Here is a 17,517-nt window from a genome sequence, read left to right on the forward strand (position 1 = left end):
AGAGATGCAATGTTCCTATAGAAGACTTCAAAAGGTCATATTTTTATTGAAGGCCTCAATAGGACTTCTGTTGCCTGTAGCTACCCCAAGAGGTCTTGTGTTACCATTAGAAGATCTCAAAGAGATTTTCAGTTGATTTTAAAGGACCCCAAGGGGTCTTATGTTGTTTAAATAAGGCCTCTACGGGTCTTATGTTGCCTATAAAATATGTCAAGAGGTCTTCTGTTGCCTATAGAAGACCTCAAGAGGTATTTTGTTGCCTACAAAAGTTTCTTAGATTTTCAATTAAAAAAACAAAAAATTGACATTTGCTTTCTTAGTGAAATCTTTAATATAGATGAAAGTCAAAACTCATCTGCAATTTGTAATTACAATATAATATCAAAAAAGAGAAAAGACAATTATGGTGGTGTAGCACTAGTTCTCAAGAAAAACATTAAGTTTAAAAAAGTTGCCTTTCATACCAACCTGGACATCTTGATTTGTAAAACTACTAACCTGAATAACAATCTCACTTTAGTCTCAATATATCTCCCACACTCTGTTAAATGTGCCACGATCAAAAAAGAACTCTCTAGACTTCTATCATTACTGGACTCACAACCTAATACCTTAATTTGTGGTGATTTTAATGCCAGGCATACAGCTTATGGTGATAATTTTGACTCCCAAAGAGGTAAAACCATAAAAGAACTGTTCGACTCGTCTAATTTTCGTTGTCTGAATAATGGAAATCACACATTTAAAAAACGCGTAATTGACAGTACTGGCTCCGTTTTGGACTTATCATTTACCAACTCCACTTTACCATTATCATGGAAAACTACAAAAAGCATGATTGGCGGAAGTCATCACTTACCCATACAAATAAACTTGGACAATATTAGCCACAATGGTCAAAAATTTCTTGCCAAGAAAAAACTCTTAAGAAATCTCAATAATTTAAATGTCAATAGTGACTTTGATGATATTCAAAATGCCATGAAGTCCCAAATCAAAAATTCAACTTTTACAATCAAAAATAATCACACTCCAAAGCCCTGGTGGGATCCGTATGTTGAGAAACAACACAGACTTCTGCTGGCTGCACAAAAAACCTTTGATTTGATAAATAATGACACAAATGCTTCAAATTTACACCAAGCAACTAAAAATTTCAGGAACGCGGTGAAATTCGCCAAACAACATAACCTCAAGTCCAAAATTGAATCTCTGAATAAGGAACCAAACACCAAATCTTTATTTAGGTTTGTACGAGGTTGCAAAAACAGTCTGTCTCCTTTTTGCAATAGCAAATGGTCAACGGACAATGATAAAAACTACTTAATCCATCTAAGTAACCAAGTTCAAAACAACAATCCAATTGAGTTTTATCCTTCCTCTATGACGTGCCCAAAGGATCTCACTTTTGGTGAATTCACAGATGTATTAAGGAAAAAAACTAAACCGTCGGCTGCTGGAATTGATGGCATTACCTATGAAATGGTAAATAATCTTTCACACACTTCAAAATTGAATTTATTTAACGCAATGAACAACTCATGGAAAAGCTGTGAAATACGCGAAGAATGGAGAAGAATTAAAGTAGTACCAGTGCCAAAAAAAGGAAAAGATCTGGAAATATTTACTAACTTTAGACCGATAGCCCTCATTCCTGTTTTCATGAAAATAATAAATCTAATGGTAAAAGAACGTTTACAAAATTTTCTAGATGAAAACAATACCCTACCTTTTAGTACATATGCTTACAGAAGACATTTTTCGTCGTCTATGTGCATAAACAATCTGCTGTATACCATCAACCTCCACAAAGAAAAAGGCGATAAAGTTATCATTCTCACATTGGACATTGAAAAGGCGTACGAGTGTGTCAACATTGAAATACTTTATAAAATCCTAACGGAGATTGACTGCCCAGAAGAAATTATCAACTGGATAATCAATTTCCTGAAAAAACGAAAACTGATAATGGGCCAGGAAACGCTGGATATTTATAATGGTTTACCCCAAGGTAGCTGTCTAAGTCCAACACTTTTCAATGTGTACACCTTAGGGTTACACGGAATCGTAAATGAGAACACACATTTGTTTCAATTCGCCGACGACTTCATCTTGCTTTCGGCTCATAAAAACTTTGAAATGGCTAACCTTAATCTCCAACAAAAAGCTAGTAATCTGCACAACTTATTAACCCGATTAAATCTTAAGTATAACACAGAGAAAACAGCAGTCATGTATGTAGCAAAAGGTCCAAGGAAAATCCCAACAATTACCTTAAATGGAAACAACATAACGGCAGTGAATAGCATTAAATTCTTAGGTAGACATATTAAGAACAGCCTGTCACTTAAATCACATTATGATGAGGTGATCTCGTCATGTAGCAATACCCTAAATGCTCTCAAAATGATAAACACAACTAAAGACGGTCTATATCCAAACATTTCCATCAACTTAACTAAATCATTAGTCTTTTCCAAAACGGAATACTCAATCTCCTCAATGGCTCACATGCCTACATATCTGAACAAAAAAATTACCAGCTTCCAAAACCAAATCTTAAGGAGGAACTTGGGCCTCACGCCCTCTACACCAATCCACAACATCTATGCTCTAGCATTAATGATGCCTCCAGAACAGAGAAGTCAATACTTGGCTGCAAAGGAACTGATTAAGTTCAAACTTTACAACAGACAGTTATATGATAACATTTCATCCAACCCAACAAACAAAACTAGCCTTGGGCGAATATATAACAAATTCCAATACATTTTTGATCGAACAGTAATAAATCGAATGGAATATCCCTCCAACAATATACTTTTCTACATGAATCTTTTCAATACTGGGAAAAATTCGCAACCAAATGCATATTTCCGTAAAACCATACAAGAAAAAATTAATGAATTAAAACTAGATGAATACACGATATGGGCCACAGATGCTTCAGTTTCAGACGAGGCAACTGGTTGTGCGGTATGCAATATCACAGAAAACCAAAACTATGTTTTTCAAATACAATCTAAGATATCATCCCTTATGGGAGAATTACATGCCATAAACAAAGCAATTGACTTAATGATAGAAGACGGTTGCAATAAAGTCGCAATTCTCACGGATAGTAAGAATGCCTGCTTAATCCTTAAACACAACTCTGCCAATAATTACCTAGCTAATAACATCCTCCAAAAGATAAGACTCTCCAACATATCATCATTAGTTCTCATATGGACTCCCTCACATGTGGGGATTCCCTCGAACGAGCGAGCCGACTACTTTGCAAAGCATGCTGTTCAAGTGGGTTGTATTATAAATACTGATTTGTCTATCAAGGATGCTTATTCTATGATACATCAGCACCTCTGGAACGAATGGGTTGAAAATTATAAAAAATTGTCCGCAACAAAAGGTTCATATTTTTTTCAGTTCTTTCCATCTCCTCCAAAAAGCTACTGGTTTGCTGAATCCTCAATGTCTCCTGCTGATATCAAATTAATAAATCGTCTTCTAACTGGACACACCTATGGAAAAAAGTACTTACACCAAATTAATGTCGAAAGTTCAAATCTATGTGAGCAGTGTAACATTCCTGAAACGGAAAATCATTTAATATTTAAATGCACGAAATACGCAGATGAAAGGAAACACTATGGTATATTTAAATGTTTCCAAGACTTAACTTCGCTTTTAAAAACCTTTTCAACTCACAACTTTGTGGAATTATGTAAATTCATTCACCGAGCTAATCTACAACTATAATCAGCTGTATTAATATCAAAACAAATCTAAGAGATTAATTAAAAAAAAAATCGATAACCGAATAAAAAATAAAAACAGTAGTGGTAAAAAGTACTCTGGGTACTCGACCAACATCCATCGTCATTCGACGCTTATCCAAAAAAAAAAAAAAAAAAAAGAAGCCCTCTGTTCCTACAGAAGACTTCAAAAGATGATATTTTGCCTATGGAAGGCCACAAGAGGACTTGTTTTGCCTAGAGAAGACCATAAGATGACTTCTGTTGCCTATAGAAGTCCTTAAGAGATGCAATGTTCCTATAGAAGACTTCAAAAGGGCATATTTTGCCTAAGGAAGGCCTCAATAGGACTTCTGTTGCCTGTTGTCTTTAACGGACCTCAAGCGGTCTTGTGTTGTTTAAATAAGGCCTCTAGGGGTCTTATGTTGCCTATAAAAGATGTCAAGAGGTCTTCTGTTGTCTATGGAAGACCTCAAGAGGTCTTCTGTTGCCTATGGAAGACCTCAAGAGGTCCTCTGTTCCTATAGAAGATTTCAAAAGGTCTTATTTTGTCTATAGAAGACTACAAGAGGTCTTATGTTGCCTATAGAAGACCTCAAGAGGTTTCTGTCGCCCTTAAAAATTTCAAATAGGTTTTCTGTTGCCTTTAACGGACCTCAAGGGGTCTTGTGTTGTTTAAATAAGGCCTCTATGGGTCTTGTTTTGCCTATAAAAAACGTCAAGACGCCTTCTGTAACTTACAGAAGTCCTCAAGAGGTCCCGTATTGCCTATAGAAGTCCTCAAAGGTCCTCTTTTTGCCTATAGAATACCTCAAGAGGTTTTGTTTTGTCTATAGAAGTCCTCAATATGACTTCTTTTACCTTTAGAAAACTTCAGAGAGATATCTCTTGTAGAAGACCTCAAGTGTCTTGTGTGAATTAGTCCATCTTCGAACTCTTCAGCCACAAGCCTGGTAATATAAAAAATTTCTAACATCGCTCCTAACTACACTTATGTATATTCAACCTTACTCCATCTTTTAGAACTTTCTTTTGATAAGGTTCTTCGGATTCTAAAATGACGTAGACAATATTTACGGGTTATGCTGAATATCATAATGGCGGGTAAACAAAACGTGAAGACGCAAGCATATTCTGTGTGAAAGATAAAGATTAAGAAGATTTTTTATTTACACATGACGCCATTTAGCATTTCTGAGAATAGAGATAAGAAATGAATATAGCAACCAAAGAAACCTAGACCTGCCTTAATAAAATATATTCAAGAAGTTCAATTAGAATTTGAAGCAATTGATCATCTTGTTTAAAGGAAATAAGCCTTAATAGAAGATTGTCTGCACTTCCGTTTTGCCAATACTACGAATGAGTAAGACGGTGACGATGACAATTTCAAATTTCATTCATAAAAATTGAATGAGTAGTAGCGGCAGCAACTTGGCGTACTTTTTTTTGGGGCGTGGGTTTAATATGAGTACAAAATCCCTAAAAATACCAATGATATGATGTAGTAGTAATTTGGTAGGTCGTACGCGCTAAGGGGACTGATAAAAAAAGCACACACAAAAATATGATTTGCTTAAAATGACGCTGGCTGGTGGGTATTAGTCGCCGGTCGCCGTTATAAATTTCTTGGTAAATAAAGGGGAAATAATGTGGGGTATGACGTGTGCCCGACCGCATATCATATTATCATTTTTTATGATAATTGCAGTACAAGTTTAGGAGAAGATTTGTTAAAAAAATTGTGACACTTGTGTATTCAAGAGGCCTCAGTAGGCTTTCTGTTGACTATATAAGGGATCAAGAGGCCTTCTGCTGTCTATAGAGGGCCATTTGTTGTCTACAGAAGGTCTTCTGTAGTCTACAGAAGGTCTTCTGTAGTCTACAGAAGGTCTTCTGTAGTCTACAGAAGGTCTTCTGTAGTTTACAGAAGGTCTTCTGTAGTCTACAGAAGTTCCTCTGTTGTCAACAGAAGTTCCTCTGTTGTCAACAGAAGTTCCTCTGTTGTCAACAGAGAATCTTCTGTTGTCAACAGAAAGTCTTCTGTTCTCAACAGAAAGTCTTCTGTTCTCAACAGAAAGTCTTCTGTTGTCTACAGAAGGCCTCCTTTTGTCTACAGAAGGTCTTATGTTGTCTACAGAAATTCCTCTGTTGTCTACAGAAGACCTTCTGTTCTCTACTAAAGGTCTTCTGTTGTCTACAGAACGTCTTCTGTTAACTATAGAAGATCTTCTGTCGTCTACAAAAGGTCTTCTGTTGTCTATAGATCGTCTTCTGTTGTCTACAGAACGTCTTCTGTTGTCCTCAGAACGTCTTCTGTTGTCTACAGAAGGTCTCCTGTTTTCTACATAAGGTCTTCTAGACCTAAATTGGCGTTGTGTTATCTGAAGAAGACCTTATAATGGGATTTCTGTGTATATAGAAGACCTCAAAATGTATAGAGGTCTTCTATTGTCTAAAAACTACTTCAAGAGGTCTTCTGTTGCCTGCAGAAAGCCTCAATTGTCTGAAGTAGATCTTAAGAGGTTTTCTATTAACCTGCTTAGGGGTTGACGAGCAAGGAGTCTGCAGAGCTGTAGGCTTCGCGTTGTCCATACTCAACTTCGCGGACGAGCAGGGAATCTCCAGACCACTAAGTCCTGAATTTTCGTTACTCGCCTTCACAGACGAGCTTGGATTCTGCAAAACACCAGTTTCCGCGTTGTCCCTACTCGCCTTTGTGGACGAGCAGGGAGTCTGCAGAGCACTAGGTTCTACCTTATCCTCAATCGCCTTTACAGATGAGAATGGAGTCTGCAGACCACTATGTTCCGCGGTATGCTTACTCGCTTTTCCAGACGTACAAAGCTTCAGAGAAGAAGCAATAGATGAAGAGGCTTTAACATTTTCATTAGTGATCCTCTCACTAGCCTTCCTCGTCACCGAAGCAAACGTTGCCGACGGATAGACCGGCTGTGACAACGTAGACTTCTTCGGTGAGAGAGGCAGGAGGTTTTTCCTCAGACGACCTCATTCTCTTCATAACCACAGGTTGTGATTTTGGATCGGTCGCCCGAGGTCCGTTATCCTTTGAGGAAGTCAATGCCATCACTGTTCCGCACGCTCGTGTTCCCACTTGTGTCGGATGGTATCTTCTTTTTCATCAACCGACTCACCTCTATCACCCTTTGTTGGGGTTTAGCAGTTGGGCCAGCTGCAGAATCAGTTGATACCTTCCCAGAGGATTTGGATCCCTTCTTCTTCCTTTTTGACTTCTTCTCAGCCTTCTTTGAGGGCTGCGACGTTGCCGCATTGAAAGAAGGGGTGTCCTTATCAGAGCTGAAGTCTCCTCCCTTCGCCACCTCTTCGGAGGTTTCGATGGGGGTTACTCCCGCTCTTGACGTAGGGATTTCACTGACACGCAATTCCCTCTTTGTTACGTGAGGATATTCTCTTTCAAATCTCCTCACGAACTTGACGTTAGACCGTATCATTTGAAATTCGCTTACGCTGATGGTGTTGGGGTCCTTATTGACATACTGATTGCAATAAGTAGTTGCCCTTCGGTATGATTTTTTGTCTCATTTGAAATTCCCTTACGCTGATGGTGTTGGGGTCCTTATTGACATACCGATTGCAATAATTAGTTGCCCTTCGGTATGATTTTTTGTCTCTTGCTTCCTTGGCTTTGGCAGAGTTGGAGGTCTGCGGATTCAGCGAATCGTCCATCTTATCGATAGATTCTTCGCTCGCGCCACTCTCCTCGTCTACTGCTTTTTGCCTTAGAAGCAGAGGTTTGTCGGGGTTATCCGACACCAAAGCATCACCGGGTGGAGGGTAATTAGCTAGACTAGAGGTAGGGACATGGATCACTGTCGGGTTCATATCTTCCTCCTCCTCAGTCAGTCAGTCCGTTTATATGGTCCAGTTCCGGATTGTCGTCCTCGTCCAAATTTTCAGTCCGCTTTGTAGGAGTCGCCCAGGTATCAACGAGGCTCCCTTCAAATACAGTTGGTACCTTAACTGCAAACCTTGAGAACACCGATGGGTACGTGGTCGCTGTTAAGCCCGGTGGTGTTAGGGGATCTCAGCAATTTTTTTTATTTGGTAGGAGATCGCTACCAAATAAGTGCCACACATTCCAAAAGATACACTATGGGTTTTCAGTGCACTGTATTGGTTTGTGGAAGTGGAGATAGATAACCTTTGGTCGGTCACAACCCCCAAATCAACACTCTAAGAAGCTGAGTGGAAGATTGTGGCGTCTAGCCCCCGCATCGGCTGGGATAACAGAGGCTCTCTGTTGTCTAAATAAGATTTCAAGAGATCACCTGTTGTTTACATAAGGCCGTCCGTTGTCTATTGGCAACCTAAAGAGGCTTTTGGTCTCAAGAAGGTCTCAAGAGATCTTCTCTTGCCTATAGGAGGCTTAAAGAGGTCTTCTCTCGTCTATAGAAAAGATAAAAGGTAATCTGATGTACATATGTTGGCAACCTAAATATGTATTCTGTTGGATATAGAAAATCAAAAGAGATTTTCTGTTGTCTAAAGAAGACCTTTAAAGATCTTCTGTTGGCTAAGATGGCCTCAAAATATCTTGTGTGTTTCCACAGCAGACCTACAGAGCCTCTCTGTTGTCCAAAGAAGACTGCAAGACGTCGTCTGTTTTTTACAGAAGGTCTCAATAGGTTTTTTTGCTGTCTAAATAAGACCTACAGAGGTCCTCTGTCTAAATAAGACCTCAAGAGGTCTTTTGTTGCCTATAGAAGGCCTCAAAAGCTCCTCTCATTCCTAAAGAAGACCTCTAGATCTTCTTTTGCCTATTTAAAACCCTAAAAGGTGTTCTTCAGGGGGTACGACGTGTGTCCGCATAGCATATTATCATTTTGTGATAATTGCAGTACAATTTCCAAGAGATTTTATTTTAAAATAAAACTTGTGACCCTTGTGGTCTAATAATAACCTAATCATTGCCGTTTTGAGGAGATTCTTGATAAATGTTAACAGACAGTTGGCAGATGATACAATTGAAAATTCCAAGTTTAGATAAGGAATGCGGGTATAAATAGAGATACAACAACAATGTGATAAGGGACCGGGTATTTCAAGTGAAAAATTCTTGCCCTCAACAAAAGGTACTTCCCAAAAATGAAACATAAAAAATAAATTAATAATTTTAAAATAAAAACATGAAAGTAGAGTTCAAAACTCTATGCCTGACTCATGTTAACGGCATTCCAAATTAATCAAAGTGGCAAAAGTGTCTGCTTACCAGTCAAACGAAGGCTCTATAAAATGCGAAAATCGCAAATTTTCTGTTCGAGGAGGGTGGAGGTTTTGTAAACTTGGGGGAGTTAAACAAATTGATAAAAATATGTAATCACTGAATTCCAAATTGAAAGTGTGACTGGCTGGCTGAATGACTGACTGCTTGTGCTTAGCCATAAAGTTGGCTGGAGGGGGCGCCGCAGCAGCTGTTGCTGATAAGAAAGAAATTTTGCCATTGGCCATCACTCTTCAACAATCGGTTTTCTTCGTATTGCGTCTACAAAAACAAAAAATGTAGGCAAATTAGAGAGCGAAGTAGTAGACCCGAAGAATTTGGCAAAGTTTCTTATAAATAAGCCCCTGCGGAGAAAACGTTAAGTTAATTTAACATTGCAAAGCAAAAGAAAAAGAACAAAACGCTAGAAACGCAAAAAACTTTAGAAACGGTTTAAGCCGCGTAACTATTTTATGAGATTTTTAAAAAGACAATTTCAAAACGGATTTATTAACGTGTTCGACGTGTTTAAACGTCATCGTTGAAGAGGAGATAATGGCGTGTGCCCTAAACTATGTTTATGTATTACTACTTACAACCCTATTACCTACAATGGTGGTCCTGGCAAATAATAACAATTTCCCAATGCTGTCGAGAAAAACATTATCGGTAGCGGGAGGAGGAGGAGTGACAGGAGCCGCCGTAGCCAGCAGTGCTTTGTTGAGAAGAAGCCTTTCCAGACAAACCTCAAGAAATACACGCCGTTCGCCCTATGGATTTTTGGTTGAAAATGCTGTAAGCACTTTGCAGGCCCAATCCGCACAGTGGAGTAAAAAGTTTTTGGCCAAACATGAAGCTGAACCCCATTCTGCACCCTATGTGGTATCAATACAGCTGCTTACACCCGATGAGGGTTTGGTCCATTACTGTGCCGGTACCATTATCAATGAACATTGGATATTAACAGCAGCCCATTGCCTGAGTAACCCGCAAATGGTGGCCAATAGTGTGGTGGTGGCCGGTTGTCATGACATTCATTCGCGCAATGAAAGTCCTCATGTACAATTGCGCCACATTGACTATTATGTAAGGCATGAATTATATATTGGGGGAGCTAATCCCTATGATATTGCCCTAATCTATACCAAGGAGCCGTTGGTCTTTGACAAATTTGTACAACCAGCAAATTTGCCCGAACAAGACATTGAACCCGAGGGTTATGGTACTCTCTATGGCTGGGGTAATGTTTCAATGACAATTGTACCCAAATTTCCCCACAAATTACAAAAGGCAAATATGCCCATATTGGATTTGGAATTGTGTGAACAGGTATTGGCCTCTTCGGGTATGCAGTTACATGATACAAATCTATGTACTGGCCCCCTGACAGGTGGTGTTAGTATCTGTACCGCAGATTCAGGTGGACCATTGATGCAAGATGAGGTCATTGATGTGTTGGGCAATACCAGACCCACAATTATTGGTATTGTGTCATGGGGTAAAATGCCCTGTGGCCAAAAGAACGCACCCTCGGTATTTGTGAGGGTGTCGGCGTTTACGGAGTGGATAGAGCAGATTATTACAACAGCAACGCAATTTGAGTAAATTGAACAACTGTTAAGAAAAAAAGTAAAAGAAAATTTAAACAAAAGTTCCTAAAAAATTAAGAAGAAAAAAACAAAGACTCTCAGAAATTCCCAAAACTCGAATTGTGTTTTAGTTTTAAGCTATAAAACAAATTTATATTTTTATTATTGTTAAGCAAATCTCATAGTCGCTAAGCTAAAATAATTGTATTAATATTGTAATTAGTTTATTAAGGCAAAATCTCAAAAGATTAAAGCAACAATGAACAATAAAATCCAACAGAATTTGTGTAGAAAAAAGTAAATCATTGTTTTGCTTATCTCTTCTCTATAAAGGCCCGACAGGTATGTACATATGTATGGTGAAATTCTAATAAGAATTACTCATCATAGTCCGCAGTTTTCCAACAATAAAAAATTAGCCACCTTCTCAAGACATTAAAGGCGACGGGCAACGTAAGAACGGAACAGCATAACGCCGTACAAAGTCTGCTGACAAACATGAGTTGGAATTTCCTTATCTAAAAAAAGTCAGCCAGCCATAAACAAAATTTTACTAACTTAATTTCCAGATTTAATCATTATATCATTAAAAGAGAAAGGAAGAGAGCGAAAGGCAGTGCGTGATTTGTTAATTTGTCACACAATTGCCCTGTTAAACTGTTGCCAAGAAAAGCCGTATATGACAGCGGTTGTTAAGTTGAGATAAGCTACGCAATTTATAGGCCAATGGCATTTTTTGGCCAAAAATATTTATGATTTGAAAACTATTTCTGCATAATTTATCACGTGCTAGACCAAAGGTTTGCATATTCTAGAGTGTGCAACAAACACTTGAAAATTTTTAAATTCCTTTCATAAAACACGACCAAGGTCTATAGATAATAACTGTTATCTGCCAAGAAGTTATGGTCACGATTTGCTGTAAAAGTCTTTTTTTATTTATTTTAACTTCTTTTTAAAAGTCATCAATTTGAACATCTTCTGGGGGCATGGAAATCATGTCAAACAAGAACACATTGAGGCATGAGTTTTAACTTTGTTTATTTTTGCGATTTCTGGGAAAGATTAGATTAGTTGTGAACTATAAAATTTCAGAAATATTTGTGATTTGTTTGGCAAAAAGTCTAAAACATTCGATGTAGTACTCCCTCTCTAAGTCAACTAAGGTATATTTTACGTCATATATCTATTGAAATAATTATGTTTTTCATCAGACCAACATGTTACCAAGCCAATCAAGTGATTACTATATGCTAAGCACATGCTTGCATAAACAATGTTGTGTATGGTTCGATCGAACTTGAAAACAAGTAAGAAAGTATCGGTCACCTGTGCTGACGGAGATATACCCTCAGCTTGTGACCAACAAAATATATATATTGATTTTGTATCACGAGTTTTCTTCAAAATACGTAAAATTTAACTACCTAACTAAGGGCTATACCAAATCATTGACATATATCAAGAAATTTTTAGTGAACAAACTTTTGATTCATAGATAACTCAAAATATTAAAATACGTTACTCTAAGTTTGTAGTAAATTTTTGGAAAAAAATAAAAAAAATGAAAAATTATCTCAGTAAGTATGAACTTACTCCGGAAAATTTTACCGTTGTAAAGGGGACCGCAAGGAAAATCTACTGAACATTTTTCAAAATGATCTGAAAGGAGCTCTTAAACTTTGCTCTTTCCAAAATTTGTGTGGGAGGTACCCGAAGGAGTGGACCAATATAGTTCATATTCCAATTTGATACATGACTTGGTGAAATAATACAATGTGCAAAGTTTGGACCAATCAGAAACTCCCTGCGAGAGTTATCTTACGGATTTTCCATTCCATTTTGTGCGGTCAGGGATTCTTGGAGAGTTATCTCTGGAAGTATGGACTTGCGCACGAAAAAAATGTTAGCGTCGTAAAGAGAGCCGCAAAAACAACTTACTGAAAAAATTTCAAAACGATCCGAGAGAAGCTCTTAAACTTCAGTTCTTCCGAATTTTGTGTGGGAGGTACCCGAAGGAGTGGGCCGATATAGTCCATATTCGAACCCGATCATTCAGGTATGTGATGGAAAACGATTCGACTCGTTTTGCCATAAATCGAAATCGTATATCTCTAAGTTTGGTGAATATTTTATTGAAATTAAAAATGGATTTTAAAAATATTATTAAAATAAGGGGCGTTTGCGAATCAAAACTGTCTATATCATCAAAGGTACTCCGATTATATACCATTTCGTTTCTGTAAAATCGAGTCGATTCGGTTTTCATCACATACCTGTATATCTGGAAGGAGCTATACGATGTGCCATATTTTGACCAAATCCATTGCTCCCTTCGAGAGTAACCGTTCACACCATTTTACAGAAAAATTTTGAACTTTTGTGTGGGAGGTACCCGAAGGAGTGGACCGATATGGCCTATCTTCGAACTTAAACTAATGGCATGTTTCACTAAGACGATTCGAATACAAATTCGTTCGAACTACAACAAAACTTCAGTTTTTTTTAAATATTTGAATTGTATTTATTTTCAATCAAACAAACATTTCCTAGAACAACAGGAGTTTGGTAGTAATTCGAACGAATTTGAATTCGATTCGTCTTAGAGAAACAGGCCATAAGTTTGGGCAAATTATAACGAAGTGCAAAATTTGGTTCGAATCGGTTGATCCGTTCTAGAGTTATCGTGCGCACCAGACAGACGTACGGACATGACAAAATCGACTCCAAATTATCTGAAACGAATTTCGTCCAAACATACTTGGGGTTTAAAACCGTTATTTCGATGAGGCACATTTTTGGTCGTATCAAATCATTAGCATAAATGCTGATGGTATAATAAACATTTTTAAGGGGAATTGAAGTAGGGAGATAGTATATACCAAGTAACGGTTCTGATAGTATATATCTAGGTAAATTCCAAGACTTATCTTGATCTTTTTATATCCTCAGCCTTTAGGCAAACAAGGGTATATGGCAAAAACCAAAAATGTTTTACAATCGATGAATCCGAGTTTCACCCATTCAGAAGTCGCGAACTTGTAACATCTATATATATAAAAGAGCTTAGTGATGACTGAGTGAGTGAGTGAGTGACATGTATATCATCGCCCAGACGAAACCGCTGAAGCTAGAAAGCTGAAATTTTGACTGTGGGTTGCTGTCGGTGTGTAGGGGTGAGATAAGGTTGGGTTTGTGGAAATTCGACCTAGAAGGGTACGAAAAGTACTAAAAGGTACTAAATATGGTACCCTTTGTATTAGGCAAACGGGAAGAGCTAGAATTCTGAAATTTGGAATGAGGGTAACTGATGGAGAGTTAGAAAGATGTACCAAAGGGTTTTGGGAAATTCGACCTCTAAGTGTACAAAAAGTACTAAATTTAGTACCAATTGTATATTTTGAACGGATTTAGCTAGAAACTGGGAATTTGGTATGGAAATGATGGTTGTGAAGTGGTGTTTATAAAAGGAAATGGTTTGTGAAATTCGTACTCATGGGTACGAAAAGTACTAAATGGTACTAAATTTAGTACAATTTGGATTTGGGTGAAAGAATAGAGCTGGAAATCTGAAATTTGGAATTCAGATTACTGACGGAGTATAGGATTGAGGTATAGGAGTAGTTTTGGTAATTCGTACTTATGTGTACGAAAAGTACTAAATTTAGTACAATTTGGATTTGGATGAACGGATAGAGCTAGAAACCTGAAATTTAGAATTAAGAGTACTGACGTAGTATAGGATTGCGATATGGGGGTAGTTTTCGAAATTTGTACTTATGTGTACGACAAGTTCTAAATGGTACTAAATTTTGTACAACTTGGATTTGGGTGAACGGATAGGGCTGGAAACTTGAAATTTCGAATTAAGATAACTGTGTAAGTGTACGATTGATATATGGGGTAGTTTTAGTACTTATGTTTACGAAAAGTACTAAGTGGTACTAAATTTGGTACAATTTGGATTTGGTTGAACGAATAGAGCTGGAACCCAGCAATTTCGTACTTATTTCGTACAAAATATGGTATCCATGGTATTAGGCAAACGGGAAGAGCTAGAATTCTGAAATTTGGAACGAGGGTCACTGATAGAGAGTTATAGAGAGAACCCTTTGGTATGGTTTTTGGAAATTCTACCTATAAGTGTACGAAAAGTACTGAAAGTTACTAAATTTGGTACCAATTGTATATTTTGTATTTGTAGCTACAATCTTCATATTTGGTATGTGAATCAGGGTTGGGAAGTGGTGTTGATATAAGGAAATGATTTTGGAAGTTCGTACTTATGTGTACGAGAAGTAATAAATGGTACTAAATTTGGTACAATTTGGATATGGGTGATCGGATAGAGCTGAAAACCTGAAATTCGGAATTTAGATTACAGTCGAAGTGAAATATGGGAGTAGTTTTGGAAATTCATACCTATGTGTACGAAAAGTATTTAATGGTACTAAATTTGGTAAAATTTGGATTTGGATAGACCTGGAAAACTGAAACTTGGAATTAAGATTACTGATGGAGTGAAAGACTGAGGTAGTGTTGGAAGTTCGTACTTATGGGTACGGAAAGTACTAAACGGTACTAAATTTGGTACAAATTGGATTTGGGTGAACGGATAGAGCTGGAATCCTGAAATTTTGAATTTATTTACTTTTGGAGTGTAGGATTGACGTAGTTTTGGAAATTCGTACTTATGTACGAAAAGTTGTAAATGGTACTAAATTTGGTACAATTTGGATTTGGTTGAAGGGATAGAGCTGGAATCCTGAAATTTGGAATTAAGATTACTTTTGGAGTGTAGTTTCGGAAATTCGTACTTATGGGTACGGAAAGTACTAAATGGTACTAAATTCGGTAAAATTTGGATTTGGATAGACCTGGAAACCTGAAATTTGGAATTAAGATTACTGATGGAGTGAAGGACTGAGGTAGTGTTGGAAGTTCGTACTTATGGGTACGGAAAGTACTAAATTGTACTAAGTTTGGTACATTTTGGATTTGGGTGAACAGATAGAGCTGGAATTCTGACATTTATAATTAAGATTACTTATGGAGAGTAGGATTGGGGTAGTTTTGGAAACTCGTACTTATGGGTACGGAATGTACTAAATGGTACTAAATTTGGTACAATTTTTATTTAGGTGAACGAATAGAGCAAGAATCCTGAAATTTCGAGTTAAGGTTATTGCTGGAGTGTAGGGTTAAGGATGTTTTGGAAATTCGTACTTATGGGTACGAAAAGTACTAAATTTGGTTCAATTTCGATTTGAGTGAACGGAGAGAGGAATCCTGAAATTAAGATTACTGTTGGAGTTTTGGAGATAGTTTTGGAAGTTCGTATATGTGGTTACGAAAAGTACTAAATTTGGTACAATTTAGTGTTGGGTGGACAGAATTGGAATTACTGTTGGAGATAGTTATTGAAATTCGTACTTTCATACGAAAAGTATTATTGGTATTATGAATAGAGATGGAATTCGGAAATTTGGTATTATAGACCCTCTTGATGTGTAGGGTTGAGATATGGATGTGGTTGTGGATATGCGTACAATAAGTGTACGAAAATTACAAAATAGCACAGAATTTAGTTCAAAATGTTATTGTGTAAATTAGTAGAGCTGAAAGTGTGAAATTCGGTATGTATACGAAAAATACTAAATTACGGTTGAGATTTAGGCGGTAGTTTTTTAACTTATACATATTATAAGTACTGAATTTGGACCAGTTTGGCGTTGCTTGAAGGGATAAAGGTGGAATTTCGAATTGTTGTATGAGGGATGGTGTTGGTGTTTAGATAAAGATTTTTTGAAATGCAAACAAATTCTGAAATTAGGCTGAGGGCTGGCTGACTTATTGAGAAATACGAAATGTACTAAATCGTATTAAATTTGACGTTGGTGTAGCAATGAAGCTGGGTTTATATAATTAGTGTGTGTAAAGTACAAAATTGCAATAAATTTGGTATTGGGCTAAGGAATAGAAGTGGAATTCTGGTATGTTATTTATTTGTCAGGTTCATTGTTAGAAGTGGTCGTACAATTAATGTACTAGAAGTATTAAAAAATTCCAAATATTGAAGCACTGGTATTGAATCAATCGATAAATGAAATTTGTTGTGAGGATCACTGTTGAGATTGGATCAGAATGTTTATTAAAATCCACCTTTTAATGTATGAAAGTTTTCTAGATGTAATACCATTGGCATTGCGTGAACAAGTAGAGCTAAAACTGTAACATATGAGCTAAGGTTCTGGATTCTAAAAATTGTACTGAATAATGTACTATTGTTTCTATGTTAACACGAATTCGGTTTCTAAATCCCAGACGGGACAAGGGAGACTTCTCTCATATCAATGAGTGCACCCTGTTTCATATTAGCTCAATGATATGGGACCTACTGTTTATTGCCGAGTCCGAACGGCATGCCTTACGACAGCACTTGTAGAGAAGTTTTAAATGGGTGAAATACTTAGTAAATGTCGCCAACATTACTGAGGGGTATTTTGCCAACGTTGAAAATTTGATGTTGCCTGACCGGGGAATCGATCGGTTTTCTACATTTTGATATCACAAATTTCAAAATTCGGTTGGAAAATGTGGATAAAATTTTCAAAATACGCATACCGTTCTAATAAAACATGGACTGAAATTTAAAATGAAGGCCGCTCTTGAAGTGTAGAGGTATTTTTTTTTTTTTTTGAGATTCGAACAAAACGTGTACGAACAGTACCTGAAAGAACCCAATAGAAAATCGAATCGTTGATGACATTTTCGTCGACGATTCGTTGACGAAATCTATGAAATTGTCATGTACGACAACTTGCATGACCATGTCTTGCATTGTGTCTTGGCAATAAATCCAAAAAATTCTCAAAAAAGCTAGCTTTGAAATAATTGTACAAATATTTATGAAAATATTCAATTTTCTATA

General features: G+C 37.1%; 2 protein-coding genes across 2 annotated transcripts in view; one reads left to right on the forward strand and one right to left on the reverse strand.

Moving 5' to 3' along the window:
• The window catches only part of eIF1A (eukaryotic translation initiation factor 1A), a 30,838-nt gene that overhangs the window by 2,942 nt on the left and 10,379 nt on the right, over nt 1–17,517 (reverse strand). The gene's annotated exons all lie outside the window — the stretch shown is intronic.
• Nucleotides 9,282–10,888, forward strand: LOC141390594 (lectizyme). Its single transcript, XM_073963546.1, has one exon. It carries the CDS (start codon nt 9,553–9,555, stop codon nt 10,600–10,602), a length of 1,050 nt encoding a protein of 349 aa, XP_073819647.1. The 5' UTR covers nt 9,282–9,552; the 3' UTR covers nt 10,603–10,888.

Source organism: Musca autumnalis, unplaced genomic scaffold (assembly GCF_047663935.1).
Source record: "Musca autumnalis isolate F117 unplaced genomic scaffold, ASM4766393v1 scaffold_1, whole genome shotgun sequence".
Taxonomy (NCBI): domain Eukaryota; kingdom Metazoa; phylum Arthropoda; class Insecta; order Diptera; family Muscidae; genus Musca; species Musca autumnalis.

Bases quoted from the DNA above. Each gene is read 5' to 3' on its own strand.
- LOC141390594 (XM_073963546.1), top strand. From the start codon at position 9,553: ATGGCGTGTGCCCTAAACTATGTTTATGTATTACTACTTACAACCCTA.